The sequence below is a fragment of the Panthera uncia genome, chromosome D2 (genome assembly GCF_023721935.1).
Source record: "Panthera uncia isolate 11264 chromosome D2, Puncia_PCG_1.0, whole genome shotgun sequence".
Lineage (NCBI taxonomy): Eukaryota > Metazoa > Chordata > Mammalia > Carnivora > Felidae > Panthera > Panthera uncia.
In genome coordinates, this window is record NC_064818.1 from 27,467,789 (window position 1) to 27,489,006 (window position 21,218).

General features: G+C 36.0%; 1 protein-coding gene across 2 annotated transcripts in view; it reads right to left on the reverse strand.

Annotated features, from left to right (window-relative positions):
- Positions 1–21,218, reverse strand: part of CTNNA3 (catenin alpha 3) — a 1,717,381-nt gene that overhangs the window by 1,532,686 nt on the left and 163,477 nt on the right. For both annotated transcript variants that reach the window (XM_049646151.1, XM_049646149.1), the window contains exon 5: positions 18,302–18,421. In XM_049646151.1, coding sequence (XP_049502108.1) covers positions 18,302–18,421 — 120 coding nt within the window. The remainder of the gene's footprint in view (positions 1–18,301; positions 18,422–21,218) is intronic.

Genomic DNA, 21,218 nt, shown 5'->3' on the forward strand with positions numbered 1-21,218 from the left:
TGTTGTTATTTGGACCAAACTTTAACAGGTTAAGAATATGCTAGGGAGGAAACATGAGTAGGAAAAGTTAAAAGTAAAGAGAAAATAGGCATTCCAAATGGAGCAAGGTCCTCATAGGACAGAGGGAAATGAGGTCCAGAACATAGAATTATTCTGGGACAGAAGAGGAAACTAAGTATAAGGAAAGGAGATTTTAACACTGGGATCTCAAATAGTTGCTGAAAGCCAACTATCCAAACCAGGTGAAATGCTTCACATAATGAAACTATATTCCACTGAAGTTCAAAAGTGAGGTGCTTTTTAGTTGCTTTATGATTTTAAAGTTCCTAATAATTAGAGCTATTTAACTCAGCACAACATTCTCTAAATGACATCATTGTGTCACAGCACTATTTTGGCTAAACTCCCACTGGTTTAATTTCAGAAACACCCTTTGAATAAAATGCCAAGTTAAAAAGAAGTAGCATCTTATGATTTCTTTAAAATAATTCAACTAATTTCAAAGGCATGCTTCCTGGAAAAGATTTGTAAGTTCCCTTTTATAGGCTTGACCATAACAGAAGAGTACATTTGAGAAGAAAGCAGCAGCTACCAAACCACCCAGATTTTAAGAGTACTTTCTTCATACAGTGAATATGTTCCTGACAGGTTCTTTAGAAACTGAATTTGGGGGTGCCTGGGTGGCTCAGTCAGCTGAGTAACTGACTTTTGATTTTGGTTTAGGCCATGATCCCAGGGTCATAAGATAGAGCCCGACATGGCCCCATGTTGGGCTTGTGCTGAATGTAGAGCCTGCTTAAGATTCTCTCTCCCTCCCTCCCTCTCTCTCTCTCTCTCTCCCTCTCCCTCTCCCTCTGGCCCTTCTCCCCCACTAGTGCTCTCTTTCTCTCTCTAAAATATAAGTAAATAAACAGATAAATAGACAAATAAATAAATGACTGAATTTGTATTATGAAGGCCATTTGGACCTGGAAAAACCTTATTCTGCAACTTACTATTTGTGTGTTCTAGAACAAGTCATCAAATACATTTACTTTCTTGTAATTTTCTTAAACTATTTTATTCTGTCTGTCCTAATTTGGCTGCCTCAGAGAGCCAGCCCAACCCATCAAGATGAACCAAGAATTGCCTCTTCTATGAAATATAATATTAACACTTGTTGTATGGCACCCACTTGCTATCAAACTTCACTGAGTAAAGTGCAGGCCAGTTTTATTTTTTCACCAGCTATGTGTAACAAAGAATAAGGCTTTTGCCAGATTTAGCAAATAAAAAATCAAACATTCCCAGTTAAATTTCAATTTCCAACAAATAATGAATACTTTTTTTAGTATAAGTATGCCTTGCACAATAGTTGAGACATAGTTAATACTGAGAAAATTATTTGTTCTTTATCTGAAATTCAAATTTAACTGGGCCTACTATAGTTTATCTGGCAACCCTAACCAAAGTGATACTTCATCTCCCAGTTGGCTATGGTAGAAGTGGGATACAAAAGCCAAACACACACACACACACACACACACACACACACACACACACACTCTCTCTCTCTCTCTCTCTCTCTCTCTCTCTCCCTCCCTCCCTCTCACTCACTCACTCACTCATCTAAATATCTGCTCTCTTTCCAAATATCACAATGCTCCCCCATTCAGTCCTAGATTTGTAACTTTATAGCAGATACAAATTTCACAATCATAAATACTGATTTAACTTTTTTTCAGCCTTTCAGTATAATTAATAAATAAATAACTTATTTTTCTGTAATAAAATGATTTTTTTTTTTACTCTAAGCCCCATGTTGCTCAGGGCAGAAACTTAATTTAATCCTTTCCAGGTACACTCAGACCAATTCAGTGATTTCTCAGTCTATTTAGTTTTATAATTCAATTACATTCATGTTTAAATCCTTAGATTTTTCTCCTGATTCTCCCTCCCTGGGGATGAGTCTAAGCCACAGGAGGGTTCATGCAGCTGCCAACACAGGACTGCTGGGAAGACAGTCATCTTCACCTCTACCTGGATCTGCCTTGGTCCTTCACTGGCCTCCTGTTCCTGATGTGACTCCTCCCACTTGGTCTTTAGCACTGGATAGCACTCGCTCAAATGGCACCTGGACAGTCTGCAGCTCTCTCAGTTCCCACTGCAAACTATGGTACTGGTGATCCTGGAGGTCAGCTATAACTTCCCTTACCCATCCTTCTTTAATCTGCTGCCCTTGTCTCCTCCATGTCACCAAGCTCCCTGATCCTCTCTCTGATGACTTCTGTATCACACTCTGGTCCCAAAGAAATTTTCTGATGCCTTCAACACTATATTAGAACTGGAAAAAAAAATTCTGACTTGAAAACATGGCAAAAAACACCTACTCTGCCTCTTAAGTTCCCTAGAAACATTTCTACTCTCAGAAGTCCAGATTAGACCTGGAATTCACCGTTCATCTCAGATCCCCCAAACAGCAACGGAGTAAGTTCTATCATGTCTCCCAGCCTGAAGGAAGGGGGTAGCTATGGCACAGTGGTAGAAGACACGCACAAAAGCAGACTACATCTAAACTTGTTTTTTCCTGTCCAATTCTTTTTCTCCCCAGCTTGGAGGGTATTTTCTGGGGTGGAAGGGAATAGGGGAAAGACAACCTGGTTATGCCCACTTGCCTCTACTTCCAAGACGTCAAGAATTGCCATTTTTTATTATCAAGGCTTAATTTGAAACTTCCCTCCAGTGTGGGCAATCCAGGAGGAAAATGGGAAAAAGAACACGTCTCAAAGTAAAATTATGCAATATAATCTCACATTGCGCTTCTAAGAAAGTACCTTCAGGGGCACCTGGGTGGCTCAGTTGGTTAAGCATCAGACTCTTAATCTAGGCTCAGGTCCACAGTTCTTAGCTTGATCTCACAGTTCATGTGCACGTTGGGCTCTGTGCGCAGACAGCACGGAGCCTGCTTGGGATTCTGTCTCTCCCTCTCTCTGCCCCACCCCCACTCATGTGGGCACTCACTCTCTCTCAAAATAAATAAATACACTTAAGAAAAAAAGAAATAAAGCACCTTGGATTCCATATTACCCTAAACTCTAAACTTTTATATATCAATCTCCCTTCATAATATTCCTTTAGCAGCTACTATGTACTTTCTAGATTGGTTCCTCTACCTGGGAATCACTTATCCCTTATGTGCTCATCCATAGTCTCCTTGTTAAACATTGTGCTCTTGTCACTCCCTTCAGACAATCCCACTGTCTGCACATTAAGCATTGGACATTCTATTTTAGTCCCTGTCATAAGAAATTATGAAAATGTTTGTGGGGGTAGAGACCAACCCAACATGCCTGGTCTTATGTGACATTATCAAAATGTAACCTGCTTTCACCCATCATTTCAAGACTCAGATCATCGCCCTATAATAACATTCCCATCACATGATTATTGCAGAAATTAAGTAAGTTAAATATCTAACCTGTATAGTAGGTATTCCCATAGCTTCAGAGAGAGGAAATCTTTATTACTATAGAACGTCTAGTAGACACTGTCTCCTAACATTCCAACCTCTCTGTCAATAATCTGTAAAAGAACATTTATGTACACTAGAAGTCCTTCTGTTATTACATGAATAATCATCACTTACTGTTTCTTTATTAAAGTGAAATACTGCATAGCATGTCTCTTATATCAGAGCACCCTTGTAGAAAGTATTTACATAATGCTAAGAAGAGTCGATCTTCTTTCTGTAAACTCACTTTCTTTATAATTCTATTATTTTTTTACAACTCCTTCTAGTAGAAAATGGTTTCCATGCATAAATAACACAGCTTTTATCTCGCTGTGTGGAAGAATTATATATGCCTTTTTATTTTCAGCAGACTAGGCTCACATAGTGGTGGGGATTTATTCATGAATATATGGCTTGTGTTAGTGCTTAGGAGGAAGAGAAGTTTTAAAAAATAATAAAGTACTTTCTGCCTTTACTGAAGCTAAGTTCTAGGTTTTCATATAATTTAATACACTATCTCATTATTTTTTAATGCAATTGCCTTAAATTAAGACAAATACCATATGATTTCACTTAAATCTGAAATATTTTTAAATGAACAAAAAAGGACTCTTAAATATAGAGAATAAGCTGGTGGTTGTCAGAGGGAGGAAGGCGGGTGTTGGGCAAAATGATAAAGGGTTATTAAGAGGCACAAAGTTCCAGTTATTAAATAAATAAATAAATAAATAAATAAATAAATTTTCTCACGGAGATGAAAAGTACAGCATAGGGAATATAGTCAATAACATTGTGGCAATAATATGGTGACTATACTTACCATGGTGAGCACTGAGTAATGTATAGAATTGTTAAATTACTATATTGTACACCTGAAATTAATGTAACATTGTACATAAACAATACTTTAATAATACATTTTTTAAAAAGGGAAAAACACGGGCAAATAAAACATTCTATTTTATTATGTGTCAAAATTGAGTTAAATATGGCTTGAAATCTTTTACCAGTAATTACTGGGGTTCTGCCCACCTCCACTGGGTCAAAAAAAAATCCAAAGTTCCCAAACTACTGAATAATAATTTTGAGTTTCCTTTTTAGCAGGAGGTTCACACCCCCTGTTATTTATTCCAGCCCTGACCCGTTAGAAGCTTTGGTAAAGCCAATTTTGTTTAGAGTATATTCAAGTTAAGGAGAATATTCATACAGGTGAAATAAATATTTCACTCATAACAGATATGAAATGAGTTATTGTTTAGATAACCAGGTTATCTGTTACATAAAAATTTTTAATTGCTTATAATATGCTACAATGAAATGAATCCTTAGCATCATCCTAATTCCATCAATTTTGGAATATAGTTCACAATAAGATGCAGCAAAAAGAAATGTATATTGTGTTTTTCATTAATTATCATAAGCTATATATTATTTATAGCACCTATAATTCCTTTGATACACACACTATTTTCAGAGGTCTCCTAAGGAATATGCACTTTACCTTCAACATGCTATATGTCAATCTTAACTACATTTTCTTTTATTATTCTGAAATGTGACTGGTATTTTCAGCTTATCGGTCTTTAAATATGTTTTAATGTCATATTTTATAAAAATGTTACCAGTCTTATCTCTTTATCCTAAAACTACTTATAATTACTCATGCCCTGAAATATCATCAACAGTGGTTTTAGTCTAAGAGTTTGATCTTAGAGTGTGTTCATTGACGTCAGGTCTCATATAGAACCATATGCAAAAAGTATGTACATTAAAAATGTACAATGCAGAATAATAGCATCTATTCCACTTACACCAACATTCTTGAAAATTGTCGTTTTCAGGTTTTTTTCATACTGATACCCTAGTGACATTAAGAAATTACTAACTTTCAGTAGCAGTAATGTACACAAACAGTACTTATTATCAAGGGTAAGAAATAAACCTTCCAAAACTTCTTAAAGATATGGAGTAACAAAGATATCAAGATATCCTCTACGTCTGCAGGGCCAGATTTATGGAGCAGAAGAAAATGCACAGCCACTGATACAAGTCAGTCATGAGCACCACATGCTCACAAGTGCTAACTTACTTAGCATACATTGCTTAATACAGGATCTAATTTTAGGTTTCCTTCCTTCATAAACACCCTACCACTGGAATAATTCTCTTCTTTTTCATGGATCCCATTCTAAACCATTATTTTAGTGGTCAAATATCTTAAGTATCTTAAGCCAGGAGTTACATACTCCCTGTTTTCAAGACAAAGATGTTTCCTGACAGATTTCAAAGAGTTTCCAAAATAGATCATTTCTTCTAGGTTTAAAACAAAGTTCAGGTACATTTAATTCATTTATTCAGCTTAGTCTATATTAATGTTACCCATATCCTAAGTAAAATAAACATAATTCTCCAGTTGTTAAATGAATTTAACCTTAAGTATGCCTACTCTTACCATATGGTATAGACATACATTCTTATTAGAGTGAGCAACAGGCAAGCTAAAACTTTCTGCCCAATATTTTCTCAATACAGCACACTGCTGCTTACCAAAAATTCTCTTTATTTACATATGATACGTAGCATAACATCCCAGGACTTTCTGCTTTGATCCAAAGTGAGAAGTGATGCCTTTACCCTGAGAAAATGAGCCTCATTGAGCTTACACTCAAAACCTGACAAAGAAGGGGCACCTTGGTGGCTCAGTGGGTTAAGCAACTGACTTTTGGTTTCAGCTTAGGTCATGATCTTAAGGTTCTTGAGATCAAACCCCTGGTCAGTCTCTGTGGTGACAAGACAGAGCCTGCTTGGGATTCTCTCTTTCCTTCTATCTCTGCTCCTCCCTCCCTCCTTCTCCCCCCCCCCCCAACTCCCCTGTGGCTATCTCTATAAATAAATAAACTTTTAAAAAAAGCTGACAAAAAAGACGCAAAACTTGGGAAATTTACCAAAGTATCATATTTAGTTTCTCTCAATTTTTACATGATGATTATAAGAACTGTCAAAAGTATCCTATTATTTGTAGCTCCCTTCATTAATGTATTTTTTTCTCTTTCAAATCATCATTCAAATTTTTCCTTCATAGTGTCAGCTTCCCTGACACACCCTTTTTTAATCAACTCTAATATAGGAAAAAGACCAAAACTCAATTATCTTTGATTTACAAATATAAATTTAGGATGAAGACACAAATGTATAACTATCAGTGATGAAACATGCAGTGGACCATTTCATTCTTGTGCACCAACGAAAGTACCAAGAAAGATTTCGGTAATTTCCAATGTTTGAATAGGGACCTTACCACAGTAGGGATAAATACCATTATCTAAATCAGAGGCAGGAAATAAATAATTTCTTCACAAAGCAAACATTAAAATTAAAACAAAATGCATAACTTAAATTCAGAGCATACACACACACACACACACACACACACTCCCTCAAAATAATCAAAACGGTTTCATCCCATGAACTGAGTACTTCCTATCAACAATCAGCACCACACTTGGAAAACCAGCCACAGGTCAGCTGTTGATGCTGTATGGATGCAGCCACAGATCATTACCTACCTAATTGTGTATATATCTAATAGGTTCATACAGCTCTTTTGGAACAAAGGTTTTATAATGGAGTAAATGATAAATACTTAACTATGGTACAACCAGATGCTATAATAACATGAGTAGCATTTATATAGAGAATATTAACATGTATGAATGCTGTATTTTACAACAAAGAAAAAAGTTAGATTCATAAAAATACAGTTAAGGAGAAGAATGCAGTGTATATTATAGGTTGATTGTGGCATCTTGCTAAAATCCCATAAGTGATACTAAAAATATTAAGCATAATATAGTTAATAATATGGTCAATCAAAACAAATTCAGCTATTTGTTTTCAGTAGGAGAAAGAAAAGCTACTTACAATGTAAAAATTCAAAGATATCCCATCTAAATTGTAATATGACTCTGAAGAATATTAACTATATTAATTTCTATGTTTTTTTTTTGTTATTTCAAACCAGAGTGTATGGAAGAAATCCTATGTATACATATACCCTTGTAAATTACTGATAAAGATGTGGAACAAACCAGCCATGTTGCTCCATCTTCTGGTGGTATCTCCCCTTACCTAGATGTATATCAGCATGTGTTTCTACTGCTGTCACATTTGCAGAATGAGGGAAAAAAAAATGAAAGCTGATTAGCCTCCTCCTAAATAGAAACCTTGAAACTGTCCAAATACGGTATTTTAGAGAGCAAAAACTGAGTATGCTTTTAAAAAAATAAAGAAATAAACTGAATTTCTCATTACATATTAAATTAGCCCTCAGGCAATCAACCCCTAACAAACAAACAACTTAACATCTACAAAAGGCTGCATGATTGGTGTGTGCATGTTTAAAGCTCTGCTGTCAGCAAAACTGTTGGCCTCATCTTAGCAGCATCAACACTTTCTTTGAATTTCAGCCAGTAGTGCTTTAGGCACACTCCCAGCACTACGATTAACACAGAGAGCTATAGCTGTAGCAGTAATCTTTTTGCCTGACAAGGATGCAGTTAACAGTCAATGCGATGTTTTCTGATTGTGCACACAGGTACAGAGGTACAACTTAGATACACAAATTTAAGAATATGTTTGAGATTATCATTTTCATCATGTCTTACTATAGTAAGTATTTAAGCTTGCTATTCTGGAACAAATGCTGCTAATACCAGCTGGTCTCATGGTCAGTTTGGCCAACTCACAGTGGACACTGCAGGGCTAAAATACTACATTCTTACTCTTCTTCAGCTCCTTGTACCATAGACGCAACTGCTCTCATATTCAATCTATTCTTTCACTAGGGGCAAAGATGTACAAATAACAACTTCTACAACTGCTGAAATACATAACCTACAAAAACACAGTATTTATGTACACAAGCATGTCCCTTCACGTGACAGAGAAACACAAAAATAGCTATAAATTTTATGATAAAGGATACAATACTAAGGATGGCAAAAACTTCTATGTCCTACACATAGACAAAAACCTTACCACTGTATCATCACTCAGCCCAAAATATTTACTAAGTACTCACTATATTCCAGGGATTGTACTAGGCTTCTGTAATACAACTGGAAATAATTCTCCTGCAATTTATCATCTACACTCCCTTTATACTCAGAATGTGGTCCAGGAGTCAGCAGCATCTGTATCACTGAGGAATTTGTTTGACTCTCCCGTCTTACTCTAAACCTACTGAATCAAAATGCATGTTTTAACAAAACTCCCCACATGATCTGTATACATAATAAAATTTGGGAAGAACTGGTTTAGAGGGCATTCGCTTGGAGGACACAGGATCTAGAAACTGTCGAAGATAAAAATTCTTATGCAATAAAAGAACAAAATGATGTTTTCTGTATTATTTGTGTATCCGTGTACTGAAGTGATTGAACTAGATGATGCTTCTAATTTCTACCTCTTCTAAAATACTGTAATATCTTTTCTTTTAAAATACTGTAATATCTTTTCTTTTAAAATAAGAATGGCACTACTGAATGATTTGCATTTACAGGCATCTCAATGTCTAACAGTGTACATGTAAATTTAGATGTTAAAAGTATCTATATTCAGCACCCATATCTATATTCAGTATACAAACCAAAGATACTGAAGGATCAATACACAACTGGCTGATTTATCCTAAAGGACTCACAAAAGGACCAAAGAAAATGTCACTTCCTATTATTGTCCCTATGCTGCCATTAGCAAAGTGTATAGCCTTGTACAGGGTATCTCCATGAGGAGATGAGGGCCAGAGTTTAGGTTCTTTGATTCTCTTATACCTTATTTGCTTTGCATCATAGGCCACCACAGCTCATAATCTTAGGAGTGAAAATTTATCCTCTCTGCACATGCAGATCATTTTCAAGCTACAAAACAGACTAGGGAAGATATCTCTTCAGAGTTAACTCTTAGAACTTTAATTCCTCATCAATAACCAACTTTTATTGATAATCTTATGGACTCAGGTATATCAATATAAAACACGCACAAATAAGTGCCATATTGATGCAAACACTAAAGTTTTTTAGCCTCCTGAAATTCCTATCAGCATTGTAAATTTTGAAAACAACCCATAACAAAGCATTAACTATTTCAATAAGCATTCCCCACTATAAAGTAGCTATAAGCTGCCCATGAGGCAAACTACCATAGTAAACAACCTTGTAAAAAATTAATAAATCTTCTCTGGTGCATGAAAATCAGCTAATATATGCTTGATTCAACAGCTTTCTACCTAAGTGCCACCAATAAACTGAACCCCAGAGACAACAGATGGAAATAGAATAGCAAACTTTAGAATTTAAAAGGTGTCTCTATATTTGTACTTTACTAATTAACTAGAAGATACCTACTTGTCATGACTATTAACTATCTCCAATGTAGAAATCAAATTTTAGAAGGAGAACCAATATATAATACGATTATTTGTTTTTAAATAAAGGATAAGGTTCTTACATAAAAATCCATAAGGTTTTTTAACTTCAGACTATAACTATAGGAAAAGAAATCACCCTATAAAGATCTGCAGTTTATGAAGTCATGAAAATGATTACATGGCTATTGCAATAAGCTAGAAATTAGGAAATGTGAATATTAATTCTGGATCTGTTACTGACTTGGAATGACCTTGAATGATGCATCCAACCTTCTTCTCTCTCTGTACCAGAAAACTGAAGAATAAATGTAATGCCATGTGTTTTTTTTTTATGAGACAAACTGTACATCTGAATAAAAATGGAATTGCATATAGAGTGGATAGAACAAAACACGTTGGGGTTGATTCAAACTTTCGTGTAACATGATCTTACAATCTTACAACCTTACACAATCTTACAACATTTTTAATACTTGTGCAATGAATTTTTAATAATGTCTGAAATGCTTTGGGATCTTCAGAAACAGTTTTATAAATGGCATAAACAATCATTTTACTTGATTGGGCAAATAAGAGACAGAATACCATCTAAGATAGACATGAATATTTTAATGTAGCAGTCTTTGGTTGACTTATTCTTAAAAGGAATAATTCAATCAGAACTCTTTCAAGAGAGTTGGATTAATTACAGAACAAGGAAAGGATGGATATTCTCTCAATTGAGCTATTAACATATTTCATCTAGCAAAAGCCACTGAAGTGAATCTACTGTTTCTAGAACTATTGTTCTAGAAGCCTAACAGGAGCATAAGCCTCCTGTTAATGCTCATTCAGCCTCCAATTACACTCTTCCTTAGACTGAATCTGAATAATCCCAAAAGCATAGGTACTTTATTTTTAAAAGTTTTAAGTATCCCCAAAGGCAAGGGAATTAAAAGCAAAAGTGAATTACTGGGACCTTATGAAGATAAAAAGCTTCTGCACAGCAAAGGAAACAACCAACAAAACTAAAAGGCAACCAACGGAATGGGAAAAGATATTTGCAAATGACACATCGGACATGGACAAGGACAAAGGGCTAGTATCCAAAATCTATAAAGAGCTCATCAAACTCCACACCCGAAAAACAAATAACCCAGTGAAGAAATGGGCAGAAAACATGAATAGACACTTCTCTAAAGAAGACATCCGGATGGCCAACAGGCACATGAAAAGATGCTCAACGTCGCTCCTTATCAGGGAAATACAAATCAAAACCACACTCAGATACCACCTCACGCCAGTCAGAGTGGCCAAAATGAAGAAATCAGGAGACTATAGATGCTGGAGAGGATGTGGAGAAACGGGAACCCTCTTGCACTGTTGGTGGGAATGCAAATTGGTGCAGCCGCTCTGGAAAGCAGTGTGGAGGTTCCTCAGAAAATTAAAAATAGACCTACCCTATGACCCAGCAATAGCACTGCTAGGAATTTACCCAAGGGATACAGGAGTACTGATGCATAGGGGCACCTGTACCCCAATGTTTATAGCGGCACTCTCAACAATAGCCAAATTATGGAAAGAGCCTAAATGTCCATCAACTGATGAATGGATAAAGAAATTGTGGTTTATATACACAATGGAATACTACGTGGCAATGAGAAAAAATGAAATATGGCCTTTTGTAGCAACATGGATGGAACTGGAGAGTGTGATGCTAAGTGAAATAAGCCATACAGAGAAAGACAGATACCATATGGTTTCACTCTTATGTGGATCCTGAGAAACATAACAGAAACCCATGGGGGAGGGGAAGGAAAGAAAAAAAAAAAAAAAAAGAGGTTAGAGTGGGAGAGAGCCAAAGCATAAGAGACTGTTAAAAACTGAGAACAAACTGAGGGTTGAAGGGGGGTGGGAGGGAGGGCAGGGTGGGTGATGGGTATTGAGGAGGGCACCTTTTGGGATGAGCACTGGGTGTTGTATGGAAACCAATTTGACAGTAAATTTCATATATTAAAAAATAAAAAAAATAAAAAATAAAAAAATAAAAGTTTTAAGTAAAATGTATTTAGGAAAATATATTTTAAGTAAAGTATATTTAAGTAAAATACACTTCCATTTTAGTGTTAAGGTAATGCAAAGTTAGTTCTACATTATACTGTCCTTACAGATAAGCAACTCCTAGTGCAACATCATTGTATATCCCCCTATCCTAGATGATCCATAACATTTGTATTGCCGTAAGTCTTTACGTTGTTGAAGACTATTACTGGCATTCATCAATTTCCTCTTCTCTATATGCTATAGTACTACAACAACAAGCCTAACACTATTCAGTTTTGTTTTGCTACGCATTGATTTCAGAGGAGCCCTACATTGTTGTCTTGTGTCCTCAGAGTTCTTGAATTCCAAGGTAAGCCTACAATTATTCTCTACATGGTCTATCATTATCCATCTAGAATTTTATTTTTCAATGCAAGGATATTAGCCTACAGTTATTCTTACTAAATAAGTTTTATCTAATTTATTTCTATCTTTCCTCATTGATAAGGGATCATTTTAAATGCAATTTTTATCCTACAAAGTATTATGTACCCTTCTGGTTTTGAAGTTATCTGAAGGGATTAACTTACTCAGTTCAGTAAAAGAAAAAAGCAGTGGTTCATTCCTGAACATCATCACTAAAGAGAAAACAATATTGTGCTGAACAATACCACCTGGAACCACAAGGGAAGTTTAGGTGCATAGGATGTAACTACGACTACATTGGGATTTAGCCAGAACATTGGGTCTACAACCTTCCACCACAGATTGTCATAGCACAAACTCAGGACCTTAATTTTACTGCCCAAGAGATACTACCACAAAAACACAGTAGAAGCAAATAATGCAACTTTTTTCTCAATAGGTATCAACAGTTTTTGTTGTTGTTGTTGTTTTGTCACACAGATCTCTAGCCCCTATATCACATATGTCCAGAAACATTCTATCTGATATGTTCGGAGCAGTGCTGGACCTTATATGCAGTACAAAAATATACAGAATAGAGAGCACATTGTTATGGAACTTACAAACCATTACTGAAGATGGCTTATGAGAACAATACAAAACAAAATTATAACTACCACTTGTACTAACCACATGCCAGGCACGGTGCTAAGTCCTTTATATACTGATTCCTTTATGTATTTTAACGGATTTAAAGCATTTATATATATACTTTATACTTCATATATTGTTTTCTTAAAATAGGCTATAAGTTAGGTATTACTTTCCTAACATTTTAAAAAAGAACTGTGGTGCCCAAGATGGTACAGAGTAGTCTAACCAGATTTGGCTGACTACAAAGCCATACTCTAACTGGCACTACATGGATCTTCAATAAATATATAATCAATCAGATGCTAAATTGGATGACATGGATAAAAAGCTAAGAATGGCAAAGAAGGAAGAATTTACATATTGACTAGAAGTCATGGGATGAAGTGTCATGAAGGAGGCTAGACTTCAGTTTTGCTTTAAAGAATGATTAGCAGTTAAATAAGCAAATGGAAATACCAGATACTCTAAATACCAAGTTTTATAAACCTTATGAAAAGGGCAGAAGGCAAGAATAACATGGCATGATTAGGGAGATCAGGGGTATGTGATGTGTTCTGACATGGATGTGTATCTGAAGCACAATATTTTAATTTTATACATTTTCACATCAATATGTAAATGTGCTTTAGTCTACATAACGTCCAACTCAATAATGTCAACTTTAATTTATACCAAAGGACTTCAGAAGCCTCTGGAAAGGGGATGTGTCTCATAATGCTTTTATAAATATTAAGGGTAGAAAAAGAGAGGAAGGAATTAAATTAGAGTACAGATAATCAAACTTTATTTTATTTTATTCCACAAAAACAAAACCCCAAGGAAATTTGATTTATAACCTCTCAAATTAATATATAATCTGGGCTCCATATAATAACTGAAGCTTACCATTACCATTCTCTATGTAACATTAACCAGGAAGATAAAAACCAAATAGTCCAAGCAGATAACCTCCAAGATTGCATCTCCAGATAATAAAAACTGAAAAAGTCTCCAGACTCTCAGGTTAATCTTGCCTTGTCATCTAGTTACTTCTGGCTGATTCAAACTAAAAAACCCATCACCTCATCTATCAGGGCCTCCTCTCACCTCTTCCAACCAAAGCTATTTTCAACATTAGTCTTTTTGACAGTAGGAAAATGTAGAGATGCTTGTGCCCCAACTTAAAATGTAGCCTAAGGAATAGTTGAAGTATAAGCACTAACTCTTAAAGAAAAAAGAAAGGAAAGGAAAGGAAAGGAAAGGAAAGGAAAGGAAAGGGAAAAGGAAAGGAAAAGAGAAAGGGAAAGGAAAGGGAAAGAAAAAGGAAAAGGAAAGGAAATAGCTAAGGTCACACCTAGAGGAGAGAAGGTACAGTAACTCCAAAAAATAAAGGTAAAAGATGAGAGCAAAGTACTCCAGGGATCCCTCTGGCCCAGGGAAAGAAATCTCTCAAAATGATGTTAAAATATCATAGAAAGGGACAAGAAATAAAATCTAATGAATGAGTCCAAGAAAATATTTGTAATCAATTCACTGGTCATCCATAATTCATAATTAAGGTAATATTAACATTTTGTGCCTGTTTAAAGAAGTGGATGGAAAATGAAATATGTTAGGAGAAAAACTAAATAAATAAGGCAAGGGACAATCTGTCAATCTTCCACATCCAGGAAGTCAAAGGGTAAATGCCTTTCTGAATTTTAAAAGTAGAGTAAGACACATCAATTTTAATTGCCTGGATTCTGAGGCCAAAACTTTGGGCATGCTTCCTTGTTTAAAATAACAACAGCACCAACAAGTATTTACTGAGCATTTGCCATGGGTCAGATACTGTTGTGAGCACTGTAGAGAATACAGCATTGAAGGTGACAGACGAGGCTCTGTCCTTATGGAGCTTATGTGCTGTCACAAAAAGGAATGATAAATATGGTTAGACCAGGGAACAAAGCATGACTAATTCTCTGGTAAAAAGAATCCTGCCTTATAAGGCAGAATCTTTCTTGCTGAATTGCAATTTTACAGAGACCTGAATCTTTTCCAGTAGGAGAAACTTACTTGTATGGGTTTAATAGGTTTGGAGGCCTTTTAAGGCGCAGGATTGGAGATAAAAGGCAAATCCTGTCAAGTCAGAGAAGAGTTGATGTTCTGACTCTTCCAACCCTGCCCGTCCTAATTCACAATTCATCTGTGACTTTGGTACAGAACTTGGTTAATACAACAAATTTCTAGAAAGCTCTGCTACATTTGGAAGCAAAATGGGAAGTAAACAAAATCTGTCTTCACTATTCTCTGCCATCTTCTTCATTTGCTACGTCTTCTTGTATTCCTGTCTTTTTCTCTCCCTTTTTTCTATTTTAAGATTTTTTAAATTCTTCAAAGAATCAATGTTTTCATTTATGATAATATTTTCCCAGGTCTTATTTTTAATATCCCTTCACAGAGACAGGCTGCGGAGTGGGGGGTTGGGTGATCAATTAAATCAAGAGTTCTAGGGACATAGTGTAAAACCAAGTACAGTTTAATTTCCCTCACTTGAGCCCTCTTATCATATCCCTACAAGTCCCCTTCCCTCTTTACCATCACTCTTTGGTTCCTGACTTTCTTTCTACTCTATCATCCTCTTTCTCCTTCCCTCCAATTCCCCTCCCATCTTTTCTGGGTAGGAAAAAAATGATCACTGATAGGGAGAGATGGAGTTGAATAATACAAAAGGATTGACAGTCTGATGTGTATGCAGTTAAATTTTGTCCCTTTGAGTTTAAAACACTGCCTTGTGTGAATAAATTTCACTAGAACCATGGTTACTAGACATAACACTCAGAAGATTGTGAAGATAAAGTTTGATGCATTTTCTTAGCTGTCTAAAGATATTCTTCCAAAAATCCTTTTGTGTTTTTGTATATATTGAACAATTTGCATGAGAGAAAGAGAGGCAGAGAGAGAAGTGTTTTGCCTGTTTTGCCTCCCACCAGGTAAGGTACTCCACTCTCAAAGGTCTCTTTATGCCCTGGGTCTGGTATCCCTAAAATTATCTTCATATTACATATCTAGACCTCCTCACTTTCCTACCCCAGCCTGGCTCCCTGCAGGGATACTGGGAATAAGACTCCACCCAGGTGTGGAGTCCGACAGATTTAGATTTGAAGCCCAGTTTTATGTCTTATTAGCCCAGTGACCTTTGGCAAGTTACTTAACTCTCTTAACAATTTTCTTGCCTTAAAATGGTGCTCATAAAACCATCCCCATTATATTGTTATCAACATTTCAGTATCTAATCCATATAGGTATTAATCACCATATGTGATACATAATTGCCATTTAGTAGTATATATGTGTGTGTGTGTGTGTATGTATGTGTGTGTGTATATATATATATATATATATATATATACACACACACATATATTTACACCCCATGTGCCCATATGTTACTCATACACACATGCAATTTACTTACCTGTCCTCAAGGCCATCCTGTCAGAGTTCTGCCCTCCTGCCCTTGAAGCATTAGCATTTTTCCAAATTCACAATTAGCTAATGCAAGAATCTAATCAATGAAAATGTGCTAATAAGAAAGAATAAGAGAAGAGGGCAGTGACTACTGCCTGCCAACTCAAATATCCCTCAGTGGTAAAATATGGCTCTTGGAAAACAAAACTGTACTAAAAAATGCATAGGCCAGAGCAGTGACTTATGATGTGAATTTTAAGTAGCATCATATGGGAGATTCCTGTAGTAGTTCTCTGTAACTGTGACTGCTTCTGTACATGTGCTAATATGTAAGCCCTCACTAATTTTAAAATAAATAAAACTTCAATGGATATTGTGTCCTTTTCATATAAATTAAATATATGCAGAGATACTCCATTTACCCCAGAACATTCTACAAAACAAATACACCTTCTCAGGAATACAGGGCAATGGGAAGGCTAAATGCCCATGCAATGTCAGTGATAGAGCAAACCCAGAACACAATTCTCTTTTCAAGTCAATATTTCTAGACCATACTGTGGTGACTCCATAAGGTGTAACTAATAAGTCATACAGAGAAAGATGGATACCATATGTTTTCACTCTTATGTGGATCCTGAGAAACTTAACAGAAGACCATGGGGGAGGGGAAGGGAAAAAAAAAGAGAGGGAGGGAGCGAAACCATAAGAGACTCTTAAAAACTGAGAATAAACTGAGGGTTGGTGAGGATGGGAGGGAGGGGAAAGTGGGTGATGGGCATTGAGGAGGGCACCTGTTGGGATGAGCACTGGGTGTTGTATGGAAACCAATTTGACAATAAGTTTCATGTTAATAAATAAATAAATATAAAAAATAATAAATAAATAAATAAATAAATACCCAGCTTTGAAAACTCCATCCAAAAGATCCAAAATTTGTGAAATGGGCAATGGCAAGAGAGTTGCACCTTTTGCCACACTAACAGAAAAGACTCTTAAGTAATGGACTCGGTGCCTGCCCATACGAGTCAGCCACTTAGTCATTTTTCTAGACGCTATCCATCACTGAGCACATTGCCGAATTTCATGCAACCTAATTTAAACGTCTATCTGGCTGTTCTGATTGGAATAAACAAAGTAAAAGCTTGACAACTCTGACACCTAGTGGCTGGGAAGAAACTGGTGAAGATCAGCTTGAGAAAATTAGCTAGCTAATTACTGCAGCAGTATCTTGCAAACACACAGAACTTAATGATAATTAATACATTTTTTTAGTACTAATTCTAAAAGCAATCTTATAAAAGTCTATTTTGGCTCTGTATTTATTTGGAGTTCTATAAAAGGAGGCTGAAAGACTTGCATTTGTAAAGTATATTTTCCTGTTCAAATTTACACAGCAAAATTTCACTAATCTTCAGAGATCAAACAAGAAAACTATTCATACGTTGACATATTCATGATCCTTTCCCTTAATTTTGTATGTATATCTACATCCTTTTCCTGGTCATCAGGTGATTTTTCTCCTCAAGTATCCCCCTGTCAAATATAAAAGCCATGTGGCCAAGCCATCACAGAGGTTTCCTATATGCCACTGAGGCATCCTGAATCAAAGGGTAGCTATATCTTCACAAACCAGCAGGAGTTTTCTTTAAGAGAGGTATATGGACACATGTGGAACCCCCCAAACTGCACATCTAAAAGCAAGGACCACAATGAATCTGTATGAACACGGCAGGTCAGCACAGCACAGCACAACCTATTTCTGCCCTAAACATTAGAAGGTAAGTTTCCCCAGATCCACTTAAAACTGACAGGCAGGATGGTAGGAAGCTAAAGTGTTCATCTCCTCCACCAAGGAAAGTTCTGACTCCTACCTGCTGACGTTTGAAGGCTAAATAATCCAGATTTTCCAGCTCCTTCCCAAGCTTCTGGTAGGTTTTCTGGAGGTCAGATTTATTGGAAATGTTTTTAAGAGACTCAAATGTTCTTTGAAACTGAAATTGAAAACAAAAGTAAATCATTAGGATAGCAGCACATTTTCCTCGAATGCCTAACTAGCTAAAACAGGGAAAGAGTCAACACTGAGTCTCAGGTTCCCTCATTCATAATAGATAACAAATACTAATTGCCTTTCAATGAAATTTAAGAAAGACTTTATAAAGGATTAGAAGCTGTATCATAAGAACAACGAACATTATTGCATGAATGGGAAGCGTGTTTAGTCCTCATTCCAACAAAAGAGCATACTGCATTTTCAAAAAATGGGTGCCTGGGTGGCTCAGTCAGTTAAGTGACTGACTCTTGATCTCAGCTCAGGTCTTGATTTCGGGGTCATGAGTTCAAACCCCACACTGGACTCTGCGCTGGGCATGAAGCCTACTTGAAAAAAAAAAAAAAAAAGGAAACCTGTTTTAGCATACACCACTACTTCTAAAGAAAAAAACTGCAATGAATACAATGAATATATGATTTTAAATCATAATGAGGAAGTATTAAAAGGGCTCTCACATTCCAATCATGGAAACAAATTCATGTAAAGGTAGCCACTTGCCTCTACAGACATATCTATGCAAAATAAGTACCCTACAAACTTCAACCAGGAAGATCTCTCAGATCTTATATTTTGAGAAGGAAAGAAAACTAACATTTTGGCAATGGAAGCATATGTAGCATGTTCAGCAAACATTTATTCATTTCTGCTCTATAATGCAGATGAGTTATAAAATCAGTTCTGCTGAATCAGAACACTTCTGTTCATTTTTGAGTCAGATACTAGGTAAACACAAAGGAGACAAATTGCAGTGGATCATAGAATATTGTTCTGCTGCTAATAATTAATTAAACAAAGGGAGCTCACAAGAAATTCAATTCTTGATTTATTTTAGTAAATTAGAACATACTTTGGAAGATTAGTGATTTAAAATGTCAAGTAATGTCACTTACAATGACATTTACATTTGCTCTCTCTTCATGCCATTCATTTCCCATATTCTCACTGTGTGCCTTTAGATAGACTCCTACAGATAGAGACTTCACCATCTTAAACACACCAGAATTCCACTGTGACTATGATGCTGTGAGACAGGCTAGTAAGATTTTATAGAGTATTATTAAGTTTCCAGGGAAATTACTTGACCCTTACTATTCAAACTCTATGGAGTAAGTCATATTATAACGGCATTCTACTGAATTAAATCCTCAATTTCACGAAAGCAACATGTTTATCTCAATCCAAGGTGACAGAGGAAAAAGAAATGAGAAATAACAGTGCTAAGCTTCCACAGCTCTACAGTAAATTAAATTCAACAAATAATCTTTTAGAACCTACTATGCACAAGGTACTATGAATATAAAACACATTTCCTGCCCTAAAGGAATCTACAGACTACCAAGGAAACTAGACATGAAACTCAGAAGTGGGAAAGGCACTGACATTTACTGTGGGCCCACTCAGTGCCAGGTACTTGATGCCTCCCAGCTGAATCCTCACAGGATTTCCTATTTCTCTCCCCATTCTACAAGTGAGTAAACTGTTACTCAGAAAATATAAACTGGGTTTTTACGACAATATTTGTGCTTATTCTACTATACCATTAACTCCAACACAAGGCAATGCAGTAAAGAGAGTACAAAAACAAAGGGATAAAAGCAACATGTTGTAAAACAGAAAAAAAAAAAAATCTTTATATTAATTGAGGGATCAGGCTGGGTAGAAGACACGAAGAGATCTGAATTGAGTTCCAAATGGCAGGAGAGTTCTCAGAGCCTTAAATGGGAACAAATTCTACCCATCAGTTTAAACATAGCCAAAGTCTGCTCCTTTTCCCCATTTTATAGCAAACATAATTTTGATGTAATTTTAATGACCTTTATATTAACTCTCTCTCATGTTGCACGATCATTCCTGTGCCTTGCCCATTTCTTGGTCCCTTCTCGCTATGTTCAAGTCAAAATACTAGATCTAACATTCTAAACGATTTAAATAATTTCACTTATAATTAATATAAACTGTTTTACCAATCATTCTGTTTAATTCTAAGCACTTTATTTTCCCTAAAAAAATATTAGCTCTACTTCTCAAATATTTCTTCTTCACATTTATTTCTGTGAACTTTATATAGCTACAAGTAGGAACTTTAGGGTAAACACATTTGTAAGTCTTCAAAATAAAAAATAAAAAATAAAAAAACATGAAAATCAAGCAATGTGTTCATGGCCAAAGAAAAAATGGAGAAAATCCAGCAATAACACATCACCACAAAATGTTTTTTCTGAAAGATCAGAGTTTGTGTGAAATGGAGATTTTTAAGTTTGACCTTTCATTATCAAGACTTACACTCTCCATTTATTGATACTAAATAGCTCAAAGCAAACTATGATGATTCATTTATTTAAGTAGATTTTTCCCATACAACAACAAATAATTGTCAAGGAGAGGTCATGCAATATCTATTGTGTACTTTAGGTTAGATCCCTAGTAAGCACACCCCGTCTCTCTCTGTCTATTTATATTTAAAGATGCTAAAGAGTAAAAGCAATAATTTTGCTTTGCAGATAAAGCTGATATAAAAAGATATTAAAAATAAGACAATGATTGGGGCGCCTGGGTGGCGCAGTCGGCTAAGCGTCCGGCTTCAGCCAGGTCACGATCTCGCGGTCCGTGAGTTCGAGCCCCGCGTCAGGCTCTGGGCTGATGGCTCGGAGCCTGGAGCCTGTTTCCGATTCTGTGTCTCCCTCTCTCTCTGCCCCTCCCCCGTTCATGCTCTGTCTCTCTCTGTCCCAAAAATAAAT